Source organism: Sceloporus occidentalis, unplaced genomic scaffold (genome assembly GCF_023333645.1).
Source record: "Sceloporus occidentalis isolate IW3139 unplaced genomic scaffold, rSceOcc1.0.p SCAF_3, whole genome shotgun sequence".
NCBI classification, from domain to species: domain Eukaryota; kingdom Metazoa; phylum Chordata; class Lepidosauria; order Squamata; family Phrynosomatidae; genus Sceloporus; species Sceloporus occidentalis.
In genome coordinates this window covers 8,609,353-8,622,163 of record NW_028316983.1, presented here as the reverse complement: position 1 = coordinate 8,622,163, position 12,811 = coordinate 8,609,353, and the positions used below count along the sequence as shown (strand labels likewise).

General features: G+C 44.3%; 2 protein-coding genes across 9 annotated transcripts in view; both read right to left on the bottom strand.

Annotated features, from left to right (window-relative positions):
• MYT1 (myelin transcription factor 1) overlaps positions 1-5,267 on the bottom strand; it is a 177,416-nt gene extending 172,149 nt beyond the window's left edge. For 7 of the 8 annotated variants that reach the window (XM_089513591.1, XM_089513595.1, XM_089513593.1 and 4 more), the window contains exon 1: positions 4,546-4,727. The gene's annotated coding sequence lies outside the window, so the exon portion shown is untranslated. Of the gene's footprint in view, positions 1-4,545; positions 4,728-5,072 lie in introns of those variants that run through there. The other variant, XM_089513592.1, reaches the window with a different exon arrangement.
• Positions 5,268-11,571: 6,304 nt separating this feature from the next.
• On the bottom strand, positions 11,572-12,606 carry LOC149315529 (uncharacterized). Its single transcript, XM_089513321.1, has one exon. It carries the CDS (start codon positions 12,604-12,606, stop codon positions 11,572-11,574), a length of 1,035 nt encoding a protein of 344 aa, XP_089369447.1.
• Positions 12,607-12,811: the final 205 nt, after the last annotated feature.

Below are 12,811 nucleotides of genomic sequence, written 5' to 3'. Positions count from 1 at the left end.
TTCATCAGTTATAATGCCAAGGGCTGCTTCCAGGATGCATGTTCATTGTTTGACTTCTTGACTCTTCATAGAATAGGCTTCCCTCCCCTCTTTTGGGTGGGTGGGGGTTCACATGTCAACTGCCATTTCCCTGAGCATTGCTGGCTCAAGGGATCCTTTGCATGTGTGAATAGGTCTACCCAGAACAGGCACGGCGGGTAAAGGTTTCATATCCATGGGCTTTGCACAGGAGAACATCCCAGTAGATTCCCCCCTCCCCATGGTGAACAAGCTGGGATCTAATGAGAACAGCATATACTTGCTACTAAACTTCTGGATACTGGGACTGGCATGCAGGGGGTGTTTTATGCATGTGCAAATCCTCCTACAGAAGCAGTTGGATATTTTGGTTTGATGTCAAATGTTTGCATTCAGTTGCAAGAATGCAGAAATAAGAGGTGTGTATGTGGTGCCATTGCATGGTACATACAGTTGTGTATGCACATTTGACTATGCATTAGGTTGCACATCTGGCATTTTTATTCCATTCAACCAAAGGGCAAAGATTCACACTGACACAGTATCAGAGGCGTACCAAAAAGGAAGACTAATTTACTTGTATGTGCCTTTTTTCATATTATAAGTGTGCAGTACAAAAGAGTCTATCTAGCCATTACAGAAATGAAAAGAAACATGCTCTCTTTCTCTCTTTTGCAGACAGGTAGGCAGAGACTTCATTGACCATTTAAAAATGGTATCCCATTTTGGGTATTTCACTGACCTCCCATTGAAACTGCCTTTTATTTCTTTGCTCATTTTTCTATTTAACCATCTTAAGAAACTCATCATTTTAGTATTTAAGTGCTGTTGGCCCATTCTACAGAATCCTGGGATTTGTAGTTTTGAGAGGCACCAGCACTTTTCATCAGAGAAGGCTAAAGGCCTTGTAAAACTATAAAACTACACCCTAACTCTTTAAAAAAGTATTGTATACTTGCATTCATCCATGGTACTTTCTGCATACAGGAATTTCCCATTGCAGATGAATTCAGCTTACATCCCAGCCTTGTTGTTCAAAATAAATATGTACATTTTGACCTCTCTGGCATGAATTAATAATGCAAAAGCCCTACCTAAATGAAATGGGAAGAGGAATGAGAAAACAGGGATGCAATTCTTCACTATGTTTTTCCCCAAAGGAAATGGCAAGTGGTTTTAACAATGTTCAATATGCTATGAGAAAGTCCTTGAAAGCCACACAGTTTTTGAAACACACTTGCTGAGAAAGTGTGACATGCCCAAGGTCATGCAATGGGATTCCCTGGTCAAGCAGAGATTTGAACCCTGGTCTCCTGGAGTCCTAAAACTGGCTCCTAATATTGATATATACTGCTCTGAAACTTTCAGGTATCAGTGGTAATGAAATATTTGCTAATAAATCTAACAATAATGTCTGTTTTTCATAAGTGAGAATGAACTTCCAGCCACTTCTAATTTTGTTTTTCAGGGGCATTTTTGGAAACCTGTACAGTCTGGGAGTACATCCACACTGCAGAATAAAAACAGTTTGGCACCATGTTAAATGCCATGATGCTATCCTACAGAATCCTAGGATTTGTAGTTTGGGGAGGTATTCAGTCTGAATTGTCAAAGAGTTCTGACAAACTATAAATCCCAGCATTCTGTATGATAGAGTCATGGCAAAGTGGTGACAAACGGTTTTAATTCTACAGTGTGGATATACCCCTGGAGGGTCATAGGGACCCAGCATAGTTACTACCATGTAACTGTAGCACATTGGTGAGAAAATGGGGTCGCAGTTGGGAAATGTAGATAGAGACCTGCTCTGAATCAAAAGGACCAGTCATTGAACACTCCCACGAGACACTATGAAACCTAGAGGGACAGGACAAGGTATTGTTTTAACTTCTTTAATAACTAAGCAAAGGAATCTGATCCTTCCTAAAGTTTCCTCCAAGGGAAAGTTGTATTTTGTCCCACTGGGGGAGAGAGAGAGAGAGAGAGAGAGAGAGAGAGAGAGAGAGAGAGAGAGAGCGCTAAAGAGAAAATTAAAGCACGTGCTTCTGTTTCTGTGTTCAGGAAGAAACAAACCCTTCTCACTTTCTTCCAAGACGATGCATCCTGGCTCCTTGTGAGGTATGCTATTTATAAGGGTCTAAATATAGATCTAGAGTTGATTAGCAAACCTTCTGAGGTTTTTTTTAAAAAAACCTCCCAGGGTTCTCCTGGGGTGAACAAGCTGGCCTGCTTTCAGAACTTTAATTCTTGGCTTCTCAGGCCAGGAGCTAGCCTTCAGATGTATATCTCCCCCCTTCTCTTCTACACACAGTGTGGCATAGTGGTTTGAGTACTGCGCTACAACTCTGGAGATCAGCATTATGGAAACCCACTGGGTGACCCTAGGCAAGTCACACTCTCTCAGCCTCAGGGGAAGGCAATGGCAAACCTCCGCTGAACAAATCTTGACCAAGAAAACACCATCATAGCTTCTCCTTATGGTAGCCATAAGTTGGAATCAGCTTGAAGGCACAGAACAACAACGACAACACCACCACCAACAACAACGACACATTAGATAGAGACTGCTGGTAAATTACTGACTGCATAGAAAATCTTGGGAACCAATGGGAATAAAGAAAGCTCGGAAAGAGGCCAGAAAAGGCGACGCAGTTTCTATCTGCTTTAGGACCATTTGTATCCCTCTCTCTCCATCTCTCACTCATAGTCTTTTCTCCATTTAGACCTTGGCTTAAGATGAAAACAATGTGTTTTTTTCTCTCTCTCTTTGCTGCATCCCAGCAAATTAATAGCCTGCTTTCAAAGCGATATGTACGGCATCGTAAAAGGACGGCACAACACACACATACCCTGACAATCTTTGTCTCCATTTTTCAGTGAACCCCCCCCCCTTCCCATCACAGCCAAAGCAACTCTAAAACTTTAATCCCAACAACTACCTCCTTCTCTCTCTTCCTTCTTCTTCTTTTGTCTGCCATTAATTAAAGTGGACATATGGAAGAAGCTGATAATAAGAACAGATGAGCCAAAGAGAGAGAGAGATGGAGGGAGAGGTTGTAATTATTGGAGGGGTTGAACTTCACTCAGAGTAGATCTCCTGGAAACCACAAGCAAAAGGGTGTGCGTGTGTGTATGTGTGAGTGTGTTCACACAAAGCAGTAAGGTACAACTGGGAGAGTTGTGTTGTCATTTGGCTGAGTCATAAAGAAGCCCTTTCCCTCTTTCCTTTTCAAACCTAGGAAATGGCTGTCAAGACAAACTCAAAAGGAGGCCTCAGCTGGCCCAGCCTTGGGATAAAATAAATACATTGGGAGAAGTGTAAAAACCAACAATCCCCCTCCAGTTTGACAATGGAGGTTCTCCTAGGCAAACAAACAGATGGCTTTCAAAACACTCAAAGGCCTTCCTTGCACATTTTAGTACAATACGGTGCTCTTCTGTTCATTACTTGAAAATAACAGATTTTCAATAACAAAAACTTTGGTTGAATTCAACCCACTCGCCGACCCCAACCAGAAGAGACTGAAACTGGCCCATGTGGAACAGTCATTAAGAAGACTCAGAATAACCCTCAGATCCATCTCCTAAACATTTTTCTTCCCTAATGGATAATTTTGGAGAGAGACAGAGAGAGGGGAAGCTAGAAGAACTGTGACAAAATGGCCAAGCCATCAAAGCAACATACTTTAGGATACATTTAGAAGTACAACCCAAAAAACCAGATACAATCCATAACAGAAACCTTAGGGCATGTTTAGAAGGAACATGAACCAAAACAATCCCCTCTTGATGATCCCTGAACATTATGGATATATTAGAGAATCTAAATAAGATAGAAATTAGGACCCATGGAGGAGCTAAAATCAGCCTAGCTTTTGTCAGGTTTGTTGTCCCCAAATTCCATGCTGCCAACAAGTAACTTATTTCAGAAAAGAAATGTCTAAGACTTTCCCAACCCTCTTCTACTTTTCAGCTCTAAATACAAAACTGGGAAGGGATCACCCAACTCTATGAGACTGGAGGAAGGAAAAGGCAAAGGAAGACTTGTTGAAAAAAAAATCTCTCTCTTTGGAACCGATTTCCCTTTGGGAAGGGTTGGCTTCTTCCAGATTCTCACCCACTGGGAGAGAAATAACACTTCTCCTTGGGGCATTGATGGTAAACTGACAGGGAAAGAAGTGAGAGGAAAAAGGCGAAGCGCGACGCCTTCAAACTTCCTCCGGCAAACTGGACCTTTCAGCACCAGGGACAGCTCCATGCAAAGTGAATGGAAAGGAAGCAACTCTTTAGAGGGACACTAAGCCTTCCATCCCTTTCCCTCAAAAGCCATTGGCTTCTCTTGAAGATGGGGGAAATCCAAGCAGGGGGATCAATCAACTCCACAAATATATTTTAAATATAGGTGATGGTGGTGGTGATGATGATGATGATGATGATGAGAATGATGCTGGCAAACTTTCCCACTTGGATGGAGACCTCCCAAAGGGCTTTCCACCTCCTTTCTTGGTCCCCAAGACCAAGTCCTACCTTTCCTCCGCCTTTCCTCCCTCTCTTCTGGTCATTTTCCCCCTCTCTTCTTCTCTTGCACCGGGGAGACCCAAACTCCTCCGTCCCGATCCAGGAAAGAGAAAGCCAGAGCGAGAAATGCAAAGAGGCGAGAAATAAACAAAAGGTCTCTCCTCCTCCCAGCTAGTTCTCTGGAGCGACGCAACCTCTTCCGGACAGGCAGATCTATCCGGATATAGTCATATATTACACACACACACACACACACACACACACACTTAATCTCTCTCTAGCTCTTTCTCTCTTTCCACACTTCTCACTCTCAACCTTCTGCTTCACCTCTCAAGATCTGGTTTATCTTTTCTTTCTTTAGTATACATTTATATATGTGTGTATTAAAATCATTAAAAAACAACAAATCCACCAGATGCCTTTTGCTTTTTATAAAGATAATAATAATAATAATACAAATAATTTTAACAAATTTGCACCAGCTGCCCTTTGTCTGTGGAAACCAACCCAACCAACCCAACATCACATTGACTTACCTTTTATTTATTTTTTCTTTTCCTTCCTTGGCATCCCCCCCTCCTTTTTTTTAAAAAAAGCCCAGAGCAGCCTATTGTCTGTCCCTTTTTTTCAAAATGACATCACGGAAAGCAATCATGAAATTTACATGGGGGGGGGGAGGAAGAAGAGGAGGAGGAAGAGGAGGAAGAGGAGGAGGAGGATGTTGGAAGGGGAAGGTAGAGAGTTGGAAGGGGGAAAGAGGTTTGAAAGGAGGAGTTGGGGGAATTGTGGGGGGAGAGAGAGGGGGGAGGACTTGCTAAAGCAAGCCAGTGAGCTCTTTCAGTCCCCCCCAACTCCCCCCACTGCTTTACACTGGGGACATGCGTGGAAAGAAGGCTTGGTAGCTTTCCATTAAAGCCTTGATCAGTCCTTTTAGCGAGTGAACTCAGCCAGGCTGGCAAAAGCAGCCTCTCACTTTAATGATCACTCTCATTAATGGGGATGGCTTTATTTATTTATTTATTTATTTATTTTGAGGGGGGAAGAGGAAGAGGAGGAGGAAGAGGAGAAAGATGGAGGGGGGCTCTCTGTGTCTTTTTTCTCCTCTTTGTAAATACACTACCCATCAACCCTTTGGGCTTGCAATAGATCTGTTTACTCTCCGAGGTGAAATAAATCTACAGGAGGGGAGGCAATGGGGTGGAAGGGGGGGGGGAAGAGGAGGAGAAAGAGGAGGCGCTGACTTTTTTATTTTTGCAAAGGGAAGGATACTAAGATTAGCCCCCCCTCCAAATTCCCTTTAGATTTCCCCCACCCCTGCCACAAACATCTAACCTGATCTATAATTAATTAATGTGCAGCATGGCTAATGGGGGCCTCTCTGCAAACACGATCATGATGATGATGATGATGATGATGATGATACCAATACCAATGCAAAGGAGACAAAAGAGATGAGGGAAGGTTACAACTGTCAGATTAATCCCCCCCCCCCCAGCACCCCTTCTCCGCATTGCCTGCTGATGGTACAGTCCCATAATTTCTAATAGCAACAAGCAAGGAGTGACAGATGCCCTGGCTTAGGCGAAGGGCAGAGAAAGTGAGGAGTTTGTATAAATAATCCAATGGGTGACACCTTGGGAAAATTGGGAAGGTGGGACACTAGCTCTGCCTGATCTAAATATTGCATCATTACTACATTATTATTATTATTATTATTATTATTATTATTATTATTATTATTGATCCCCATTCCCCTGGAGTGAGCTACAGAGAATCATGTCTCACACACACAAGATGGCCAACATGTTTCCGTTCTGATGATGGCCACCTTGCAGGCATTGCCAAGTGACTTCAGAAACTTCCAGCTCCAGCAAGTTTTCCTCTTTCCTTCTGGAGTCCTTTCCTACTAAGTTGTCAGCAGATCAAACTTTCTTTTCTGCACACTCCACAGCTCTTTCCCTCTACTGGAGAAGGAGGGAGCTCTCCTTATGCTGAAGTGACTTCTTTCTTTCTTTCTTTCTTTCTTTCTTTCTTTCTTTCTTTCTTTCCCACAGCTCATGTGTGGGAGAGAAGCCTATCTGCTCAGCAGGGCCCAATCCACCAAAATATATAGCTGCTTGTGGAGACAGAGGGTGAATCGGCACTGCAGAAATAATGCAGTTCTGGCACCACTTTTAACTGTCATGACACCATGCTGGGACCTGTAGTTTGTTGCAGCATCAGAGCTCTTTGACAGGGAAGGCTAAATATCTCATGAAACTACAAAACATCCCCAGAATTCTATGGCAGTTAAAGTGGTGTCAAACTGCAGTATTTCTGCAGTGCACATTCAGCCAGAGAGCAACTTTGTCATCACAAAGTTATGGCAATGCTGCCTGGTTAGCCAATTGTGATGTGGTATTGGATGTCCAACCAAATATGCACCTACATCTACATAGGCAATATGCATTCATGCACACCCCATGTGAAATGTGGATATGGCATCCTGTGTGTCCATGTACAATGTGCACCATGGACAAAGGCACCACATAGGCTGCTGTCAGATTGCAGAACTAATTCAGTTTGATACAGCTTTAACTATCATGGTACCATCCTATGGGATCCTGGGGTTTGTAATTTGTTGTGGCACCTAAGTTCTCTGACAGAGAAGGCCAAGTATCTCACAAAACCACAAACTCCCAGAACTCCATAGCATTGAGGCATGACAGTTAGAATCATAGAATCATAGAATCGTAGAGTTGGAAGAGACCACTAGGGCCACCCAGTCTAACCCCCTGCCATGCAGGAAATCCAAATCAAAGCATCCCTGACAGATGGCCATCCAGCCTCTGTTTAAAGACCTCCAAGGAAGGAGACTCTATCACCCTCCAAGGGAGTGCATTCCACTGTCGAACAGCCCTTACTGTCAGGATGTTCCTCCTAATGTTCAGGTGGAATCTCTTTTCCTGTAGCTAGCATCCATTGTTCTGGGTCCTGTTGAAGCAGTGCCAAACTGCATTATTCCTGCAGTGTAGATGTACCCATAGAAAACTCTGTTTCTACAGCTTTACATTTAATGTGAATATTCTGCATCTGAGAAAGATGGCTATCAATTTCCATAGGTGAAATTACAGAACTGTTAAGACACTAAGAGTGTGGTGTAGTGGTTTAAGTGTTGGACTATGGCTCTGGAGAGCAGGGTTGGAATCCCTGCTCCATCATGGAAACCCACTGGGTGACCTTGGGCAACTCACATTCTCTCAGCTTCAGAGGAAGACAACAGCAAACCTCCTCTGAACAAATCTTGCCTAGAAAACCACATGATAAGTTAGCTTTAGGGTCACCAAAATTCAGAAATGACTTGAAGGCATGCCGCAACCAACACCACATCAAGACACCAGCAACATTCCAGCTTATGTTTCCACATTGATAGAACGAGAAGCTTCACAAGAGCAGATTTCTTCATAGCATTGGGCCCCATGTTAATTGGGCAGGCTTGGGGGTCTGCCATTCAGCATTCCCACTGCAAGAAGTCAATTTTCTTAGCCATGGCCAGATGATAGTGGTAGATTTCCTTGGAGCCTGCTCTTGGATTATAATTCCCACCATCCCCAGTGAGCATGTTGCTTGGGGATGATGGCAGTGGTGACCAACACATCTGTACAGGACCACATTGGGAAGGTTTCACAAGTTCATTTTCAAGTAATGTGATACAGGTGTGTGTGTGTAAATTATGCACACACACACACACACACATTATAATGAATCTCATGTAATGCTTGGAGAATTCAGGTAGAGGGGCCTACTAACCTTGATCTTACCATTGTGTGGAAGAAAAGGCAATTCCATCTTTTTATCAGAATGATGCCTTGGAGTAAAAGGTCTGGTGTGACTCATTAAAAATAAACCATTGTATGAATGCCAGAATGAGCTTATTGTGAGGAATTTCTAAACCATTTCAGAATGCCTGTGTTTTGTGATTTATGTAATGCTCAGCCCAAAGAATGGATACATTATTGGGCTTGAACTGAGTTTAAATCCATTTCCTGATATAAGTTTAATAGTCTAGCCTTGGGCAAGTCCATTTCTGTCAGTCTAGGATCACTAAGTAAAGAATTGCGAAGAACTACCTTGAAGGGTTGCTGTGAAGAAAAGGCAAGTTAAGTCAAGATGACTGATCATGGTGCTGTGGCTGCAATGGGCAGATGGGCTGCTGTCATTGTGTGCCTTCATGTCTTTTCCAAATAATGATAACCCTAAGGTGAATCTATCATGGGATTTTCTTGTCACAGTTTGTTCAGATGAGGTTTGCCATTGCCGTCCTCTGAGGCTTAGAGTATGTGATTTGCCCAAGGTAATCCAGGGGGCTTCCATAACCAAGTGGGGATCGAAGGCATGGTATTCAGAGTCATATCCCAATAGTCATACCACTACACCATGCTGATATAGTGTAATGAATGACTAAGACTTCGAGTTTCAACCACAGATTCAAGTTGGCTTACCAAAGGTATTAACTTCACTATAGAATCATACAATCTCAGAGTTGGTAAGTATCACAAGGGTCATCTAATCCCCCCCCCCCTTTCATGCAGGAATATACAACTAAAGTACTCCTGAAAGATGCTCAAATCCGCGTATAGCACACCCGCGTATGACACGGGCACACTGTACTCCTATTGATGTAGTCCAGAATTGTATTCGGCTGATTTTGGCTGTTGCATCATACTGGTGACACAGTGTTAATCAATACAGAATCATAGAATCATAGAGTTGAGAGAGACCTCAAGGGGCATCAGGTCCAACTCCCTGCCATGCAGGAACTCTCAACTAAAGCATCCCTGACAGATGGCTATCCAGCCTCTGTTTAAAGACCTCCAAAGAAGGAGACTCCACCACACTCCAAGGAAGTATGTTTGAGTGTCAAATGCCACTTATTGTCAGGAAGTTCTTCCTAATGTTGAGGTGCAGTCTCTTCTCTTGCAGCTTGCATCCATTATTCTGGGTCCTTTTCTCTAGAGCAGCAGAAAAGAGGCTTGTTCCATCCTCAGTGTGACACCCTTTCAAAAATATTTAAAGAGGGTTATCATATCACCTCTTAACCTTCTCTTCTCCAGGCTAAACATACCTAGCTCCCTAAGTCTCTCCTCAAAAGGCATGGTTTCCAGGCCTTTCACCATTTTGGTCTTCCACCTCTGGATAAGATGCAGCTTGTCCACATCGTTTTTGAATTGTGATGTCCAGAACTGGGCACAGTATTCCAGGTATGGCCTAACCAGAGCAGATTAAAGTGGTAATATTAGTTCCATCAATCTAGACACTATACTTCTATTGATGAAACCTAGAATCACATTGTCTTTTTAGATGCTGCATCACACTGTTTACTCATGTTCAACTTGTGGTCTATAGGCAGTAGCATCACTAGGGGGTGTGGACCACATTGGGTGACACCACAGAAGATGGGTGACACATGGTGACTGCGCCCACCTTCCTACCCAGGCCTGGTGCCCCTCTACTTCCTGTCCTGCGTGGCTTTATTTATTTATTTATTTATTTATTTATTTCCCGCTCTTTTCCCAGGACTGGGACTCAGAGCGGCTTCACAGCAATTAAAAAACAAACAAACAAACAAACAAACAAACAAACAGTACAACTAAAACATTTAAATATAAATAGATAAATGACATGCATTAAACAGAATGATTAAACTAGTCCAACATTCCTGCCTGTTCTTATAGTGATTCCTTAAATGCCTGTTTGAACAGGTAGGTCTTCACCTGCCATCAGAAAGCCATCAAGGAGGGAGCTGTTCTTATCTCCCTGGCCAGGGAGTTCCAGAGTCTAGGGGCAGCCGCTGAGAAGGCCCTCTCTCGTGTCCCTGCCAAACGTGTTTGTGAAGGTGTTGGGATGGAGAGAAGGGCTTCTCCAGAGAATCTCAGAGTCTGGGCAGGTTCATACCAGGAGAAACAGTCTGCCAAATAATGTGGACCTGAGCCATGTAGGGCTTTGTAGGATATAACCAGTACCTTGAATTGTGCCCGGGAACGAACTGGCAGCCAATGAAGCTGTTTCAACAGGGGAGTTGTATGGGCTCTGTCATCGGCGCCTGTTAACAGCCTGGCAGCAGCTCTTTTCACCAGTTGAATTTTCCGAACACTTTTCAAAAGCAGTCCTATATAGAGCCCATTACAGTAGTCCAAACGGGATGTAACCAAGGCATGTACCACCGTGGCCAGATCTGGCTTCTCAAGGAACGGGCGCAGTTGGCGCACAAGTTTTAAATGTGCGAAAGCACTCCTGGTCACAGCAGAAACCTGGGCCTCCAAGTTTAAAGCTGAGTCCAAGATTACCCCCAAACTGCAAACCTGTGTCTTCAGGGGGAGTGTGACCCCATCTAACACAGTCTGGATCCCTATTCCCTGATCTGCCTTTCGACTGACCAGGAGCACCTCTGTCTTGTCTGGATTAAGTTTCAACTTGTTTGCTCTCATCCAGTCCATTCAGGCACTGGTTTAGAACCAGGACTGCCTCCTTGGATTGAGGTGGGAAGGAGTAGTAGAGTTGAGTGTCATCTGCATATTGATGACATCGCACCCCAAAATTCCAGACAACCTCTCCCAGTGGTTTCATGTATATGTTAAACAGCATAGGGGACAACACAGAACCTTGAGGGGCCCACAGGTCAATGGCCAAGGGGTCGAACAGGAGTCCCCCAGTACCACCTTCTGAGTTCACCCCTCCGGGAAGGAACAGAGCCACTGTAGAACAGTACCTCCAAGCCCCATCCCTGAGAGGCAGTCTAGAAGGATACCATGATCGATGGTATCAAAAGCTGCTGTGAGGTCCAGAAGAACCAACAGGGACACACTCCCTCTGTCCAGTTCCTTGCGTAGGTCATCCACCAAGGCGATCAAGGCTGTCTCTGTTCCGTAACCAGGTCTGAAACCAGATTGAAATGGATCTAGATAATCTGTTTCATCCAGAAATCCCTGGAGGTGGGAAGCCACCACATGTTCCAGAACCTTGCCCAGAAATGGTAGGTTAGACACTGGCTGATAGTTATTCATTATTGTGGGATCCAATGATGACTGTTTTTAACAGAGGCCTCACAACAGCCTCCTTTAGGCAGGATCGAATTCTGCCTTGTTGTAGGGAGGCATTGATTACTTCCTTTACCCACTCAGTCAGTCCCCCTCTGGCCTGTTTAATAAGCCAAGAAGGACAAGGGTCCAAGACACATGTGGTGGCTCTTATCTTTCCAAGGATTCTGTCCACATCATCAGGCTGCACAAGTTGAAAAGTATCCATTAACACTGGACCAGTAGGAGCCAAGGTAACATCCACTGACATTGTTTTAATTTTAGCATCCAATTTGGACCGAATCTGAGTGATTTTATCTGCAAAATGCTGAGCAAATTCTTCACAGCGAGCCTTTGAGTGGTCTGCATTTTCTACTAGAGGGTGAGTGTGTAAAAGACCCTTGACCACTCGGAACAGCTCTGCTGACCGGCTCCTTGCAGATGCAATGCAGGTAGCAAAAAATAATTTCTTTGCTGCCCGCATTGCCAAAGAGTAGGCTTTCAAATAGGATCTAGCCCGTATTCGATCAGATTCACTCCGAGTCTTTCGCCAACGTCGCTCTAGTCTCCTTCTCATTCGCTTCATCAGCATCAAATCCCTAGAGAACCAGGGGGCTGGTTTGGCTCCACTCCGTGAGAGGGGACGCTCAGGAGCGATTGTGTTCACCGCTCTGGCCATTCCCCCATTCCAAAGGCTGGCTAGGGTTTCAACAGAATCGCCTGCCAAGGTGATAGGAAACTCCCCAAGAGCCCTCAGGAATCCATCTGGATCCATCAGCCTCCTGGGGAGGACCATCCTAATCAGTCCCCTACCCCTGGAGAGGTTCTGAGTCCCAGTAAGTCTAAACCTGACCAGATAATGATCTGTCCATGATAATGGAATTGTGAAGAGTTCCACCACACCAAGATCATCATCATCCCACCCAGCACAAAAAACAAGGTCCAGGGTGTGTCCAGCAGCATGAGTAGGATCAGATACTACTTGGGATAGACCCATTGTTGTCATGGAGTCCATGAAGTCCTGAGCCACTCCTGAAAGGGAAGTCCCAGCATGGATGTTGAAGTCCCCTAGCACTAATAGACGTGGAGATTCCAATACCAACCCCGAGACCACTCCGGTCAGTTCAGTTCTGAAGTAAAGCCATGCTGAGCAGGGAGTTGGAAGTGAGTCCTTTTGGTTCTGCCCTGAAACCCCACCCCCACACTTGAAACCCTGCCCC